The sequence below is a fragment of the Melospiza melodia genome, chromosome 2 (assembly GCF_035770615.1).
Source record: "Melospiza melodia melodia isolate bMelMel2 chromosome 2, bMelMel2.pri, whole genome shotgun sequence".
NCBI lineage: Eukaryota > Metazoa > Chordata > Aves > Passeriformes > Passerellidae > Melospiza > Melospiza melodia.
The window spans coordinates 69,048,966-69,067,419 of record NC_086195.1 but is presented as its reverse complement, the minus strand read 5'-3'; the positions used below and the strand labels follow the sequence as shown (position 1 = coordinate 69,067,419).

General features: G+C 36.6%; 1 protein-coding gene across 6 annotated transcripts in view; it reads right to left on the bottom strand.

Annotated features, from left to right (window-relative positions):
• The window catches only part of PICALM (phosphatidylinositol binding clathrin assembly protein), a 65,408-nt gene that overhangs the window by 14,886 nt on the left and 32,068 nt on the right, over positions 1-18,454 (bottom strand). For 3 of the 6 annotated variants that reach the window (XM_063148747.1, XM_063148746.1, XM_063148748.1), the window contains exons 7-17: positions 17,120-17,226; positions 16,191-16,232; positions 15,401-15,486; positions 14,067-14,190; positions 13,595-13,731; positions 11,198-11,298; positions 6,266-6,415; positions 4,416-4,496; positions 1,748-1,855; positions 747-878; positions 627-657 (exon numbers count right to left, since the gene is read on the bottom strand). In XM_063148747.1, coding sequence (XP_063004817.1) covers positions 627-657; positions 747-878; positions 1,748-1,855; positions 4,416-4,496; positions 6,266-6,415; positions 11,198-11,298; positions 13,595-13,731; positions 14,067-14,190; positions 15,401-15,486; positions 16,191-16,232; positions 17,120-17,226 — 1,099 coding nt within the window. The remainder of the gene's footprint in view (positions 1-626; positions 658-746; positions 879-1,747; positions 1,856-4,415; positions 4,497-6,265; positions 6,416-11,197; positions 11,299-13,594; positions 13,732-14,066; positions 14,191-15,400; positions 15,487-16,190; positions 16,233-17,119; positions 17,227-18,454) is intronic. The other 3 variants (XM_063148751.1, XM_063148750.1, XM_063148749.1) reach the window with 2 other exon arrangements.

Genomic DNA, 18,454 nt, shown 5'->3' with positions numbered 1-18,454 from the left:
TGAGCCCCCTCAGCATCTCAATCAACTTGCCCAGAATAGGTAAGTTAGTATCTGACTCAGAGCAAGACATTTGAGTAAGATTTCAAGACAGCATATTAGTTTTCTGCACGATTTCAGAGTTGACACAGATGGTCCCAACAAATTTGAAATTTGCCAATTCCATTTTGTGGCTTTGCTGCTAGAGCTGATGTTCCCAACCCTCAAACACACACCCCCTGCTTCAGAATTCACTGGTCTAAAGGTCAGCCTCAAGACAGAGGTTGCAGTTTCATAATCTTGAAAACCGCTCTGCTCACACTCAGGTCATACCAAGTATTTAGGGAGTGCTATGACTACCAGCAACAACTACAAGGAAACATTGTGATGAACTTTTTTTTTTAATATACCTGAAATCTGAAAGAAATCAGACCCAAGACACCTTGCCTGCTGCTATCATTGTCACTGCCACTCAGTCTACAGTCAACCTCTCAATTGACGCTCTCAACAATTCATTACACCTTGTACACTCCCACATGTGCTATGAAGGCTAACATTATGTTTTGGTATGTACAGGTTTCAACATGCACATTCATGAAAATTTACTATCATGAAAATCCAAATGCTCAACTTCTGTTAAACATACTCACTTTTTAGTAGTTCCATTTCCGATGCCCAAATCTGTCACAAGGGAGAAAAAGAGACTACTGAAATTCTGTTTGTTTAAAAGAAATCACTAAGTATTTACATGTTAGTGGTTCCATACTTACTGCCTACAAGATTGGCTAAAGATGAATCCAGATCATCTGACACTAATTTATTAGGCGGTACTTTGGCAACTGGAAGACTCTGGTTTTGAGAGGCCACTGTTGGTTTTAGGAGACCACCTAGTTCATCAAAGCCTTGGAATGAGAAACATAAGTGATTTGAGTCACAGGCCTCCCACAAATGTCATGATATTCAATTAGACAGCAAAGTTAGGACAATGGCTAAAATCCAAAGTTAACCTGGTGATGCTACCTTATACAGGAAGGATAAAACTTATTATGCCTCTTGATAAAAAAGATATTTACTATGGAAATAAGATTTCAGTTCAGTGGTTTAACCTATGGGACAATTTTACATGAAATGGATTCATAGTGACTGTAAAGAAGTCAAAATGTTAAACAAAAAAACCATAGAAAGCGTTTCAATCATACAAATACATCTATTTGCTTTTAGCAAATCAATGGCTTAGGAAAAAAAAATCTGATGTCAAGAGTCTAATGAAAAATATCAGAAAATACCTACTTTCCAGATGCTCAAAAGAACAGAAAGAGCACTATGACTTCAATCCAAATTAACTGTACTGACTGATCATTTTCTAAAGCAATATTAATGTCAAAAGAGGAGGCAAAGGAGTGCCAAAAACCATGTTGTAGATATATAAAATGAAGATGAAATTTTACCTCCTCCAACCACACTCTACAAATACAGACTTAATTTCAGCTCACAGCATATAAAAATGAAGGCTGTTCACTGTGTGAAGTTCTAATGTATAAAACATTTAAGTGAGGGAAATCAGTGTAAACATTTCAGCAGAGTGTAGAAATAGCCTGTAACGAAAAATTATTTGATTAATGCTGTTATTGACCTTTTAAAATCAGCTTTCTTTTCTTCATCTGAAACTGTCCCAGTAGTGCAAGTAAATATATATTAAGAGATTTATACCTCAAGACTAAAATAAATTAAAGGAAAGGATATACGTGATTCATTTTAGCAAGTGTCTTACCACCAGAATCTGGGACAACATTAGAAGATTTGTTTCCAAACACAGACTCAAAGTCAACATTAAGGCCAGCTGATGGCTGTGGCTGAGCAACAGGAGATGGGGTGAACCCTGTGGGGAAAAAAAAGAAAGAAATTGTATGTTTTTATACAGCATTTCCCATAAATCCACCTTTATGCAAGACAAGTCAAATAAGTATCTCAGCATTGCAGAAACACAAGAAATACCTCAGAAGTCCAGATTACACCCTGACACTGAGCAGTTTGTTTGGTCTTTATTCGAAGTTACTCGTCCAAAGAAAGATTTTGTCTAAAAAACTGAGCAGACAGGCCATAAAACACAGTCCCCTTGCAATTACTTCATCTCTTGACACCTTCCTTATTCTTTTACCATATGTTTACAATAAAATTACTGAGGAAAAAGTCACCATGCTTCTCCAGGAAAAGAAGCTGGCTAGTGTGGAATCTGTTTCAGGATTATTTGACTGAAGATTATTCCTCTGTGGTTTATATTAATCCAGCAATTCTTTCAGATACAACTGGAGTAAGATCCAAACCATCCCAAGATGCCTGAACTACTAATGCCTCTGATAAGACACATCTAATACAAATAATTTTCATAGCTCTTAGTTACTTGTGGACACACATTTTGCAGTTGACCATGTTTTTCAGTCAAATTTCTAGAAATTATGGCAAGATATGGGGAAGTACAGTCACATTTCAGCTCCTAGTGCTGTCTAAACTTACTCCCTTTGTATTCCATGTGTCTATAGTGTTCTACAAATACACAATTATTTTTCAACACTGAAAATTTATTGCAGCATGAAGCACTGCATACGATGTTCAGCAGCATAAGTCAATAATTCAGTAATAAAGAAGGTAATGGCCATTTGTTTGTAGTATTTTTAAATGTTATATATGATCACACACAAGCCCGTGCATGTGCAACACCTTGGTATTCAGGCAACAACAGAAGTAATCACTGCTTTATATAAAAAGCACCAAAAAAAAAAAAAAAAAAAGCAATGCCACCTTGAAAATTAGCTCTTTTGGTTTCTAACAAAAAGTATGATGCCATGGAGAAATGAAAGGATTACAACTACTTCAGCAGTAAAACACTGCAGTGGGCAAAAATGACTGACAAAGAAAACTTCTTGGATTTCATTTTGCTTGCTGGGACAGCACATCATTTCAATTTTACTGTTTGTCTGAAATAAGTCACATTTTGCCTAAAAAAATTATTAACTACAGGATGTTATTCTTGAACATAAGTTTCAGAGAAAAAAAAAAGCAAATTTGGATGATCTGTTTCTTTTTGTCTCAAAGGAACATAAGACTCTTAACTTCATCACTAATATTTAGACAATGTAATTTTCATTAAAAATAAATCAAAGTAAACTGCATACAGCAAAACATGGGAAGCAGTCATGTGGGAAAAGAGAGAGTAAATCAACAAACCAAAATGAGTATCTTTATGACATGTATACCATCAAGTTGTTACAAGCCATTTCAGAGACTCTGAACTTCAGATGGGAATTCCTTTGATGGGATGTCCTGCAACTCTTAAAACCGTGCCTGTACCAATAGAAAACTTGACTTATAATAGCTCATATTTTGCTTTAGCAATCAGCCTCAACCAAAACAAGCTGAGTTTCCTTCTCTCACATTTTAGAAGTTTCAAGTTTTATGAAACTAAGACGAGACCATCTCCTAGACAAAACAATACACAGGACTCCTTTGAATCAGCCCCTGAGAAAAATCAAATCCTACTCTTGATATCAACCACCAACTCAGGGCAATTTGTTTAACAAGGATATTTTGAAAGGTGCAAAGGTCAGTATTTTAATGGAGCTTCTTTGAGCATCAAAACTTGACAGAAACTAATAATCCTGTTTTTTTAATAAGGAACAAAGGGAACACAATAATTTGTAGGATTTAACTTCTGCAAAATGACACTCTCTGATTTTTGTGCAAAGATATTAAACCAAAATGTGACTTTATGGGGCTTTTAAGATCTAAGCCTTCCACAAACCATTTACTGAAGGTATGCCTAAGCCTTGCACTGCAGCAATGTTTACACACCCTGCTCAACCTGGTTTGGACAGATTATAACCTGTCACAGCTCATAGTCTCTCTAGCAATTATCAGGATGGTGTTCCACAATCAGCACCAGTATGGGGTTACTACACAGACATGACACAGCTGCACAAATGACTAGCCAGTACTTCAGCGCAGCAGAGACCTCTTTCTCCTGTTCTGTTGCAAAGTTTAACACTGGTTTAGTGCACTGTTTAAGAGCAATATATCAACAAAATTGCCATAAGCAGCAAAAACATCCCAATCCCTTTATCTTAAAAAAAATGAGGTAGAGCAAGATGAGAAGCTACTTATAAACATGCATGTCTTTTGTGTTGTATGCAGCAACAAGTGAACTACGAGAGATCCTGAAATGGGGAGATACCCATTTCATGTCTAGGCTAAATAAGCCTTAGTTTGGCAGAAACTGAAAAAATTCATACCATTTGAGACCACACACCTGGCACAAGCACATGAATTCTAGCTGGAGCCACTACAACAAGGCACTTCTGTAGTCAGCAACATGCCCACTAGTTCTAGGCACACAACACATTCAAACTTCTGTGTGTGTGGTAAGGCTGTATCCCATTACCTACCTCCAAATAGACCAGCTACAGAAGAAGGCTCATTGCGGAAATGAGAAGCGTTAGGATAAGCTTGAGGACCACAAAAAGAATCTGATAAGGAGTATCACACAAGAGAGAAAGCCAGGAAAGGAGAAGAGGGAGAGTTACAGAAAGAGAACCAAGATACACTGCTATTCAAAACTTTAATTTCACATCAGTCTATAAACCCACATATAGTCTACTAACATAGAACCAATGGAATGAAATCAATACACATCAGACAGACGGTAAGAAACAAGTTTACACAATCTCTAACACAAAAGGGGAAAACACGGTTTCCAAGGAACAGCTATATTAGGATCTTTTGTTTTCCAATCAAATGCCACGTTTTACACCCTTGGAAGAAATGAGTGTAAAAGCTTCAAAAGGCATTTTTCTTATACCTGAAGTATATTCATATTTGCTTGCCACAAAGGGATTTAGTTGAGTAAATGGATTGTAATGATCTAAAGAACCAGAAAGAGTTATTTTAAATCCACATTCACATTATTTGTAGCACCTTGATCATGCTACAGCTAAAACGGCATCTACATGTCCCACATGAATCTGTCAGGAGGCCACCCTCTGGCTCTAGATATATCATGAGCGCAGAGACACTGGAAGGGAATGCAATATCAACACCACCCATTTCCAGTGACTTCAGAGCAGTCATGTGATAAATACTGCAAGGACCAGCAAGCACCACAAAAGCCCACCAGGGTCCTTGTTCACAACTCTGCATTGCTGCAACTTTTCATGTGACTGCAGAGCAAGTTAGACAGAGAAAACTAACCTGACTAAATAACCATCCTATAAAAAAAAACAACCCAGCTGTATTTCAAACAATCATTCTATATTTACATGAACCATAACAATTTCATTGAAGCATGGAAAAGACAGATTATCACACAGCAGTACCAACTAAAGGTATTTTACATATAAAGATATATTTATCTTTCCTGTTTTGTCTTTCCAATAAAGCCAAACAGGCTAGGAAACTAGTTATTAAGTTGACAAAGTATAGGTAGTATGAATATCTTTAAAGAGATAATCCTTTTGTTTTACCTCTGTTAACAAGTAGCAGAGGTATTAATAACCCCTCTTTGTTCTAATAGTCTGTATTTGTCTTTGACCAATTCTAGTGAGGTTCAACCAGCATAAATACAGCCTGTGATGTACAACTGTCTTTAAACTTGCTTTGTTTAACAGAACTGACATGTCATGGAGTGATTTTTTCATCTATGAAAACAAACTAAATCTTCCTGTACCAACACAAATGTTGGAAGGATTTCTAGTGAGACAGCCATGCTGAACCATCTCCAAAGTAAAATATGAACACCTTTTAATGGGTGAGTTATTAGTTTATTGTCCCATAGGTATTGCCCCATAGTCTGAGTAGATTATGCATCAATATGTGCATGATTTTAACAGCTTTGTTAGTGACTACATGACTGGGGCAAAACCATCAACTATTAAAAAAAATCAGAAAAGACTCCTTTGTTTAAAAAGAGCATTTCAACCTGAGGAAGAAAGTAACAGCATTTTCTTTTCCTTCGCAGGCATATGCAGCATTTCACCTTACAATTCCCAAGTACAAGAGACTGTAAAACTGTACTCAAGCAACTGCTCTCTTTCTTTACATCAGGTTAGAATCCCATCTAGGCAGCCAAGAAAGGATTTTAACACCATTTTCATTGTAGAGCTACTAAATCAAATTCTAACATCGCATAAAACCAGCCCCAAATTACCAGTTTTTATTTTCTGAAAGGCTGCAAAAATATATTTTAGAAACTAAAATAATGTTAAAATTTTTAGGAAATTAGTTTAAAATGGTACTTTACCAACAAATATTTCATGTGTGGGTGTCCTACTGGTGAAAGTAGATACATCAGAAGACACAGACAGATGAGCAGCATCGTTAGTTTTTGTAAGGAAAGGATTTAGGTTTGGAATGGCATCATCAACACTATCAACAGTAGCAGAAAAAGGATCTGTTCAATTCCAGAGAGCAAGAGAAAGAAGAAAAGGGAGACGGATTTAGTTTTCTCCTGACATCTCTAAGCTTGGGATGACCCAGCTATTGATCTCACTTTCAAGTTGTCAAGGACTGCAGATACTAGCTAATAATTTCCTCTTTTTTAATTATTAAATCAATAACACCAACTTATAAACTGTGCTTCTTCCTGAATGTGTTTTAGACTGAAACTAACTATGTTATTCCTCTTTAAACACCATCACTTTTTGTTTCTCCCAGTCTTGTCCAGACATTTGCAACAAAGTCTCTGGAGCAGAGGACGCCTGTCAGCACTACAGAACCCAAGGTGCTACGAGAGGATTCAATGCAGCAACATCTCCAAGATAACTTAAAAAACCTGAACAAAACCAACTGAGATGAGCTTCTCTTTCTCCAAATTGTGTTTAGGGGTTTTTCTGTTACTGAGCATCACAAAATTTTCAAGAGCTATGATTATACCAAGGTAACATACAGGACATAAGCACTTTCCTTGGTACCTGGGGCATCAGGAACAGCAGCTTGTTGTGGGTATGCTGTTACCTGCAAGCAAGCAAAGGACTGCTCTGCTTTTACAGACAACAGACCCTAAGCCATAATAAGGAAAATGTTCCTTACTAAAAAATTGTCAGACTTTATTGGAATGATGGAAACATGGATCTATACATGTGGCTTCCCAAGGAACATAGTTTCAGGGTCTCCTGAGAATGGATGGAGTTGCCAAGCTCAAGTATTCCTGTAATTCAGAATGTGTCAGATAAACAGGATACAGAAGGCAGCTATAACACTTGTTGACCGAAGGAGCTGTGGTTTAGCTGTCTGGTTTCAGAGCCCATGAACCCTTGATGGAAAACTCAAGAACTCACTAGGTGAGATCAGCAAAGGTTGTACCTGGCCCTACTACTTATCACTGTTCCTGAAGTGCAGCTTGATCTTCTAGAAAAAGCCACTAGAGAGAAATTTCTGAATAATAATTACAGTAAAGATATGCTAAATACTTCAGTTCCTGGCCTTTTTTTTTATTTTTAACCTGGCCAGTTTATGCATTTATCCATAACTCTTGTAAATACTATCATGATGCGTGTAGCAGTTTTGAAGTGGAAGTTATTTTCTCTCCCCGAATCTCACTTGCTGACTCTTAGCTCTAAGTCCCACACAGCTTCATAATGTGCTCATAATGTGTAGAAAAGTCCTAATGGAAACAAAATAACTACATTATTCTTTGCAGGCTTAAAGCATGCTTTGATTTGCTGCAAGCTCAAGGTATGTTATTGGGTTAGACCTGACTTTTCCCCAAATTGCTTGGCTATGTTGCAAGAACAAGTCAAATGCTTTAAAAGACCTTTTCCTAAATCATTCAGTCAGCAAAATGACAGTGTCCAACACTGAATAAAAGATAAGTAGAAAAAACTGATATAATATTTGTAATATATAACACAAATACAAAACTACATATTGTCTCATGTAGGTTTTATATACAGGATATGCCAATCAGCCAGCTGCCTGAAGCTGAGTCCTTGTTTCAGCCACTCCTTAAAACTGCTTTCTGCTTTGAATGTCATTTTAAAAGATGTAGAACAAACAAATCTGTCAATAAAAATGGGGCAGATTATCTGTTCATCAGCTCCTCCTTGCTCTTTCTGTTGCTACTTTGTGTTCTGCTTATTTTATTGGTTTTCTTTATATATATTATATAAGTGGAAAAAATTCAAACAGATGGGTCAAAATGTTCATTTCCACACTGATACATCTGTTTTGCTTTTGAAGTTTAGGTACAAATTGACAGCTGGCAAATGTACCAGAAACAGCTGGAATGATCTCCAAAGAATCCCAATAACTAGTGCAGATAAAACAATATGGAAGAAATTAATAAGCACAAGTTTTTAACTGTATTTGTCTGAATCTACCAACCACTAAAATTATTTTACACATGCACTCATCCAGAAAATAACCAAAAATTACTTTCTGTTCCCAATTCCCAAGGTTGTATATGGAACTTCCTGTGTTTTGACTAGTTAAAACAATATAATCCAACTTTAGATTATCAAGGTTTTCTCAGAAATTTAACCCTTTCTCAGATTTGTTGCTTGTCTACTCTATTCTAACTCTAGCCAGCATGTCCCATCTTGTCCAAGTCTCAGAACTCACAAATGCTAGTAACAAAAGTTACCAAAAATTAATTTGGTTTCATATCCTAATTTATATCCTTCTATATTCAAGTTTTAAAAATTGCTGTCTCTTCTGACAGCAAGACCTCAATGTTTCTAAAGCCCAATTTCATCCTTGAATACAAATGGCATCTGTTTATGGCAATGGAATCACTCTGCACCAGCATGCCATCATTAGGCATTAATGATTTAAGTGCATTTAAAAGAGTAGTTTGAAATTTGCAAATTTCTACCTTTAAGTTATCCAATTAGAAGTATTTTGTCGAAAAAAACAGTGACAAATTACTTCCAATGGCATCTTTTACAGTCTGAAATAGGTAAACTGAAAACATACAATCACAGAACCCATTCCCCAGGAGTTTAACCTTGTTAGTTTGTACATTTTTGGAGCACAAAACTAAAGGTAGCAACCCAAAAAGAATACTTCTGTAACAATTTATTGTTTTATTACACACCTAAGAGCTTCTGCATAAAAATTTTAACAGTAACTGATTTTGGCTGATCTGATACTCTTCTCAAAGACACCATATACACCAAATACAAAGATCATCATGTCAGAAAATTACCTAAGGGAAGGATGCTGTGCAGTGGTTAGAGCACAGGACTGGAACTAGTTCAGGTTTCATTCTTGGCTCTGCCACTGACTTGCCGTATGACCTCAGACAAGTCAGTTAACTGCTCAGATTTCCCCATCTGTAAAATGTGGAAAGCACTTCTTATCTACCTCACCTGTGTGAAGTGAGTGTTTATGTCTGTAAAGCTGAAGAGTTGGGGATTTCTTGATGAAAGGTAACACAAAAAATGGTGATCCCCGAATTTTAGCCTAAAACTTTAGAAGACAATCCAAAATCTTCACAGTTAAGTCTTATAAGTATTTAGAAATGTGTCAATAGTAAGCAGAAATATCAACGACTAGTACTGAAGACTCATACCACAAGCAACACAACATTGAACAGACTTTCAGGCTCAACTTTCAGGTTCATGAAGAAATGCTGAATTGTGATGTGACCTTTGAGAGGCAAATAGCTCACCCCTTTTATATCTCACACATGAAACAAACAGGACAAGCTGAAACAGAAGGTATTGGGCAGAAAGCAACCAAGATGAGCCAAACCATTTTTCTCCATTTCTAAACTCTAAGCCTATCATAGCACTGAAATTTGTATGCCTAACTCCATACACTCCTCACTACATCTTTCTCCAAAGATGCTTTTCTCAGCAGAACTAAAGAACAAGTAAACTACTAATTTATTTTAGAAGCTGCCACATATATTAGTAGTGCCTTCCTCACTCAAAACTGTGTTATTTCCCTACAAACAAATGTGAGAAGTATAGAAAACAAAGTACACAGCAAAAAGTAAATAGGAAAGCAGAATACATACACAGCTTATTATGAAGATACATTAGATAGCTGGAAAGATGTTAAGAAGAGCTATAGCTCATAAAACTAAACAGGGAAGTAAAAATTTAGAACATGGTTGTTCTGATGCCTATGAAACCTCCTGAAGCAGCAATTCCCAATTTTCCGCATCATAAAATAAAACATTTTTGCAAGCATCTAGTTTAGTAAAAAATAATCTGGAAATAGCCACATAGTTCAGGAGTTTACTATTTTATTAAGCATCATTTATGTAGAAAAATAAAGCAACACTACCTCCCTCTCCCTCTGTCATAAAGCTCTTTAATCCTCCACCAGTATAACCAACAGTTATATTGGCAATATAATACTGTATATGAATTATTCTGGAACACTGCAAAGCAGCCAAGAACTTTGAGAAAACCTCAAAATGCTCCAGCACTCAAACCAATCTTGAAGGAAAATTCATTACTTTCTAGAACTCTCTCTCTTGATCCCTTGGTTTGAGAACTTGACTGTACCGATAAGATCATTTCAACTTATTCAGTCCATCCTAGAAACCGGGCAGAATGAAAATTTGGATGTTCCGGAGCACACTTCAGAGGGAAGAAGGTAAATTTTGTCTCTTCACTTGAGAGATCCAACCACAGCTTTTTGCTGATTTGCTATTGTAGTTAAATGAAATATAGCAGAGAATTTAATAGGGCAGAGAAGCCTTATTATTATTATTTTGATAACTAACTCTTGCCTTTCCTTCTATGCACAGTTGTCACAAGTGCCTCCTTTCAGGCTTTATCCAAGTTCTGCATTACCACCACCAGCAAGTTTGATTTAATATTACACAAAATTTAGAATATGTATTAAAACGATTTTGCATTCAGGTTTCTGTTTGCAGCACAGTCTACCTCTTAGACATCTTCACTGAACTGACTTCTGAATGCTAAATTTCTGCAGCTGGCTATGTGAACCTTGAAGAGAGCAGTTATAAGGCTGGCAGATCTCATCAACAATTAAAGTAACTTTGCTAATAAGAACACATATGAAAAAATTTAGAATCACCACACACCGCTATATTATTTTAATGTATACACATATTTTACTTTTTATCATCCCTTTATTCACTTGTAATGTCTTAAGATCTCTCTCTTTAAGGAAGCAATAGCCCCCAGACTAGGGGCAACATGTACAGGAACATGGCCATGGCAATTAGAACCTTAATCCAACTCAGAATTCTTACCTCCCCAGGTACTTCCTACTTGTGGAGCAGCTGATATAGGATGTACAGACGGATGAAAAGTTGGCTGCAAATCAAGCAGATCATTTGGCAGCTTTGAAGTGCTACAAAGATAAATTAATACAACTGTTTGAACTACATCACAGTTTTCAATATAAGCAAATACTAGCCACTGTCAACAGTAATGAAACCTTTGTTACAAAATGGTTATTACAAAATGGATAAAATTGAGCCAAAATCAGAAGGGCTGGTGAGCTCCATGTTTTTAATTCTGTAAAAAAGTGTTAATTTAGCAAGGTAAGTTGTATGTTATACCAAGGGGCTTTTGTCAAATCAAAGCTGTCCAAGAAAAAGACAGGTGTCTTAACAGTCCAATGCCAGGCTAGGAGATGTTATATTCAGAACTCTTCATCAACTTTTAAAGTTCACCTCATGAAAACTCTATAATACAACAACAAAAAAAAACAAGACAAAATCAACTCTAATGGGCTGCACCACCAAACTATTACTCTAAATTCCACAACTCTGATCTTTCCACTACAATCACTGCTGAGAAACTACATCACAACCATGAACTATTAAAGACCTTTGGGGAAAGCAAAATCTAAGAGGCCTTGAAACACTTGAACACACATCAGGCATGTGAATGAAAACATATTTAAATGCACATTTTAGACCATTCAAAATCAAATTGAGAACTTATAACATCACATGGAAATTAAGAGTGAAGGCTTATATAGAACTTCTGCATAAATTTAAAGAGTCAGACAAGAACAGTAAAATTCATCCTCTTGCAGAGAGTTCATTTCCCATTTTAAATAAGTCTTGGGAAAAAAGAAAAGAAAAAAAAAAAAAAAAAGAGTACTGGTCTTCTCCCAGAAACTTTTAGGACATGAAATGAACCCAAATCTGCACACATGTCTTCTACTATGCACAGAAGCTGAATCACTGTGACATCCAAACATCTCTCTAAATGAGACAGCACAAGAGTTTAATGGCCAGTAGTGACATCCTAGATCTCTGTATATTTTCTTGCTCACCCAATCACTTGTGGTATTGCATGATTCATTTCAGCAGTGATTGAAATCACATTTTTCCACTACTGCTCCTATTAAAAAGCAGCATGGTCTGGCACTGCCCTGTAATGTGAGCAGCTGAACAAAGATAATTTTCAAGGTAAAGCTTGTTCAAGATAATGACAGGGATTAACCAGACACATTGCATTTAATAGCAAGCCACTGAACTTCTGACCCAGCATATCCCCATGATGGCAACTCCTGCTTCCAAATCTGTTCTTTGCTCATAGCATTCATTCTGCCAGCAAGGAAATTTGAACAAGAAAAACTAGCATTTGGGGTTTTTTTACAAGAAAACACTCTTGTCCTCACTATGCAGTGTTTCTGTCTGTTTAAAGAAGATTTATCAGATGTTTCTATGTTTCAGACCTCTTAAGAAGCAAGATCAGATACTCAAGTTCAAAGCACACACCCATTTCAAGTTTTCTGGTCTCTAAAAAGCAATTAAAAAAAAATCTTTTTACCAGGAAGTCTTTCAGTTACTAACACTGACAGATTCTCCAGCTTCTTCTATGTATATTTGGTGTCAAGTAACTTCCTACAACAGCTTTTTAATGGGAAAGAAAGCTGTCAAAAGAGCAGTAGATTCTTATGTGAGCTCCAACAGAACAACTACACAATCCCTTCAGGTTTAGGATCAGGCTCAAAGCAAAAAATATGACTTCAGAGCATGGATTCCTTCTACACTGATAAAAGCACTGTACCTTCCGCTGCTGCTTAGTTTGACAGGCATTTTACAGAATGAACATCACACACTTGCTCATACCAACAGCTCCTGTTAGTGCAAGAGTACTCACTGCATGCTAATCCTGATCTTTGACTTTCTTTGCAGGTCCTTGCAGAAATGTTCCAGATACAACACAAGACTGCAAAACCTGCCTCTCATTTCAAACCCTGCTTCAGGCTTTTCTTTTTCTGAAAAACTAGACAGAATATTTGCCACTCTACCTTTAAAGATCTAGAAATGCATTTTCTTTATGACCTCTCAAACAGAATTTTTATTTGACTTTTCTCAAATTTACTTGTAATGCTCCCTGGGGATAAAGTATGTGTGTTTTACAGTTCCAGCCGTCTGGCTTATGGACTAATAACAGCTACAAGGGCTGTCAGCAGGCAGTTTATACCAGAAACTTCTGCAAACAGATGAGAACATAGTTTTATGTTATTTATTACAAAAGGCTATTTTTCATCAGCTTCACTATGATTTCTTATCACATTGCTAATGTACTCTACACCCAACCCATCTTGTGCAATATACACTCTGTGGCACAAGTGTAGAGGAAACCCTTGCTGCAGCACATCTCCAGTGGAGGATTCAGCATACCTGTTAGAGGAGCTAGGGGTAGAAAAAATATCAATGGCTGGTGTAGTCATTATGCTTCCTGCGGCAGTTGACACGGGAGAAGCTGCTGTGGTTAAAGAGGTATGAGGCTTCTTTGCAAGCTCTTTTAGACGTTGCTCCTGTTGGGAAAATGAGCTGGTATAAGAAATCTGAACATTTGTGTGTATGACATTGGAGGTAAATAAAGCAGAAGTAAAGAATCATTTATTCAACACACTAGTGTTAGCCACTTGTAATTACAAGAGTCAGTGGTGCCACAAATGCTTCAGAAAACTAACAAACCCTCCACAAGCTGTACCATCTAAGTACACACAATTCTACTTCCAGCACTTTGCCAACAGTACATGTTAAGTATTAAAAACTCTCTTTTCCCCTTTGCTTTTATAAGAATCCTAATAAGCTATCAAAAAGAACACAGGAAAAGTATTTTCAATTAAAAATTCTGTACGCTTACCTTTAAAGCTTTTAAGAGAGCCTGCTCTTCCTCTAACGCAGCTTGTTTTTCCCTTTCATCCACTTTCGTGAGGGACAGGCCAGTGCTTGCAAGGGAAGAGACTGCATTGGAAAGGGTGGTAGCCCTAAAGTCATTGGACAGGAGAAAAGCTGGCTGTTAAAACACAACACGTGACAGCGGCGTCTGAAGAACACTTCACTCGTACCCACCCAGTCTCCTTCTGAGCTCGCCGTAACATTGGCCAGATCTTACACTGCACAAGTGAAAAGTTTATACACACATCATATGAAATGCAAAATTAAAAATGCCCAGAAATCTTGCAGTCCACTCTACTGGCTTTTGGATTTTCCACCTTAAATGCTTCCCTCCAAATTGCATCACAAAACTCACATTTGAAGCCTTTTCCCTTCTCCTGTTTGTCTAAAATGACAATATTTGTAGGCACACAGCAATCTCCAATCATCTGGGCTCCATTTCAAATTGTTGTTAATTTAACAGGCTTAGTGAACAAACTATCAATGCTCTTAATATATCCCAAAAGAAATTTTTCATTTATCATGTTCAACAATATGCAAAAAGATTTAAAACAAATACTTAACTTTTAACAGAGTAATCTTAAAAAAGAAAGCAAATATTCTAAAAATTAGTGCCCTAACAAAACAGTGCCCTAATAGTCACTGCCATAATGAACTCATAAAATATTAGTGCTTCAGTTTTTGAACATGCAATAAAGAAATGCTATTTAATTTTACAAGTCTTACCCCCAAGATTATGCTTTGTTAAATTGGAACAATGAAATTTGTCATGCAGAGGGGACTTCTCTGTATTGCCTGTTGTACTTCGGAAAGCACTCACAATAATTTAATGCCTTACACCATATGCATTATGGCTATCACTTCCAATTACTTTCAAAATTCATTCTTAATGTAAGGACTTCCTGGAAGTATTTCCTTGCTTTTGACAAAACAGGGATTAAAGCTGAGATGTAGAAGTCTAAGGACATCTTCTGCATACCTTGCAGAAGTCTAATTATTAACATAAAAAGAACCTTTCCAGGTAGTACATGAAAGAAACTTAGATTCTCTTCAGAAGTTCAGGATCCAATGCTAGAAGTGTAAGTAGGGATGCTAGAGGAGGCCCTTACAGGTCCTTAGATTCTAGTTCTGCTGACCTGGAAGAAGCTGTTTTAAGATATGACAACTTTCTAATCCATCATTGCTCATACAGTGCCTTTAAGGGAGCCTCCTCACATCTTAATTTACAATGCAATTGAAAAAAAAAACTTATTTAACACTCAATTTGACAATTGTCCAAAAGGACAAGCGTATAAGCACCTGCTTGCAGCTGTGGAATCTTTGATTTTCTTCCCCTCTAGAGAAGCTAAATGCTGTTCCAAAGCATCAAGAAGGCTACTCGGTGCCTGCAAAGAGAGACATTGGGGAATACATCTGAAGAAACCAATAGTTTAAATATTTTCAGAGAATGCAACTGTAGGGCAACTGGTACAACAGCTCTGAATACTTTTACCCCCTCTTGGCATTCTGTACGTATTTAATGACTTCAAGTATAAGGTGCTGTATTCTATTCACTACATTATTCCATCATAATCATTTATCAGCAAGGACTGAAATAAGTCAAGAAATGTTAAAACTAACAGCTAGGAAACAGCAGGCAGATAATCAGAAGCAGTCAGTGTTTTAAGAGACACTAAGAAGGAAATGGTACCTAAAGTAATTTCTTTGTGCATGTTCTGCAAGCCTTCACATTAACTTCAATAGGCACATAGCCAAAAGCAAGGCTGCTAGAAACCACAGCTTCGTAATATCATGTAAGACTTTCATTATGTGACCTCACAGATATAAACTTTGTCTTCAAGCATGATGGAAATAAGGTTATCTTAAAATTCAATTAGAGAATGACAGAAATGTTATAAATTTTTTACAACAGGATCACTGAATATAAAAGCTAGGCTCTGACAGAGCTTGGATTTAATCACAGACTTAGAGATAAGTTGGTGACAACATATACAGTAATGCCTAAGTGAGTACCATAATGGCATTTCTGATCATGCAACCCTAAAAATACACATACATGCACTGGCAAACACATAATAGGTTTATCTACCTGTGAGAGATCTGGTATGTCTCCTCTGTCAATTCCAACTTGCTGTAATAAAACAAACGAGCTTCAGAACCTGTTTGTTTTTTTTCTTTTTTAAGGCAGAGATACTCAGAAAGAAAACAACATTAACATGAAGTAATGCAAAAAGCACAAACTTGTTCAATATAAATTTTTAATCTCCAGAGTCTGTACTCTAATGGTTGGCTGTCATAAATTCTTGTTAAATGTGTACACATTGAAGTAGGTGTGTTACAGAGATATTCAACAGATAGAAGCTCAGAAACAAGAGAGCAAGATCCCAGAGTTTTAGAACCTGAAGAAGTTTGCCTGTCTCACAATTTATGTGGCAAACTCTCAGACCTACTAACACACAGGGTATATTTGATGAAACAAAGCATCAATGAAGTTTTGTAAAGAAACATTTTTCTAAAATGCAGATGAAATTTACGATGTTTGCAGCAGGACATATTCTGTTACAACAGAAAGATCAGCAAAAAATCTTGAAGAAATTCCATGTTCTTCTGTTTGTCTCAGTTGCCTATTTCTGAAGCTGGTATTTTATTTAAAACTTCTGGTAGAATTGTGGGTTTTAAACTAGAATACAGCTAGAATCATAGAAAGCAGATCACCATGAGTTCCTTTGTTAAAAGTAAGCCTATTTTTCAAAGAAAGCTCGCAAGTATTCCATAACCAAGGAATTTTTAAAATGCACATTAATAAACTCTCCTCAGCAAAAGATAAACCAATAAGCACTCCACAGCCAGGTTTTCCAACACAGTCCTCAAATGAACTAACACCAGGGTAGAGATGAACAAGATGACCCTTGAGAGAATAGCAATTAAGCAAGGAGGAAGAAGCACCTGTTTTATGATAAAATAAACACTTTACAAGCTGCTTCAAATAAACAGCTAAATTGATCAGCTCAAGTTTACCTCTGCAACTTTAAGGAACTCTGAGATCCGTGTCATTCTAGTGAGGAACTTCTTATATATATCAAGGCCTTCTTTGCATTGGTTCTTTTTCATATCAAAGTATTTTTCTAGAAACAGTAAGAATATTTGCATTAAATTGGAAATCAAGATTTGCAAAGGATATGCAAAGTAAAAGCATATAAACCAAGACAAACAGAAAATACCTGCTGATCTGTTATTATGGCAACTGCAGAAGTCACTATGCCTAACTTGCACCAAATGACAAAAGCTCTGCCAAATGTGAGCCACTGCTTCCATGCATGAAATTACACCTTACCTTGCAGGTACTAGATACCACGAAAGCATAACCACCTTGAAGAGGACAATCAAGTTAAAGAATAAGTCACTCAAGGAAATGTAAATTCATCTTCTTGGGAAGAAGAACAAACAAACAAAAAAAGGGCAGTTTTACAATCTGGCAGTCAAATACCTACTCTATTCCAGTGGCCAGCTATCAGGCAAGATTTTGATCTCTGACAAACTGATGCCTCTTACTATGGTCTGGGGCAGTGAAGTAAAACCGACAGTGCTGAAAGCAAGAGGGTCCCACTCCTCCTTCGAAAAGCCCTTTCAAGGGCCTGCTGCTTCTTTTTTACTAAGCTTCACTCAAAGCATAAGTAGAAAGCAAGTGCATATTACTTCTTACCAAGGGAAAGAAAGCTGACAGGGGCGTCATACTGGAAGACTGACTGACTTCAGATTGTCCCTTACTGACTTATTCTGGATTTTACTTTTCATTTTGCAAGCACTGGGTAATGACAGCAATCAGGAGCTTCATTTAATCACAGCATATAACAAAATCAAGTAAATCAACTGATTACTTTCAACTTAATTCTTTCCTAAATTTAGGAAAATTTATCTCCAGTATGTGCACGTGAAAGGGCCTTAACTCTGAATTTTTAGTTCTCCTTAATATATAATATATGCTCTAGGAACATAAGATAACCAATCATGGAAACAACGCAACATTGACGTTTCAACAGCCAAGCAATCACTGATCTTGTGACTGCAGATTTGCAACTGACCATAATTGATTCCTTTACTAGGAAACACAAACTGTTTCTTAAGAAAATCCCCAACCAACATCAATATTATAATTCAGGTTTGTCATGCACTTTGATAAGACAAAATTGAAAAAAAAAAAAACAAACCCAAACCAATGCACACAAAAATCCCCAACAGAGCAGTGCAAGAAAAAAAATTAGGTGAATAAAATCCTGGATGGACTTTGCTTTCAGATTTTACCTAGCCCTGAGTACAAAGCAATGTCAAATGCAACTGCACAGACAAACACTG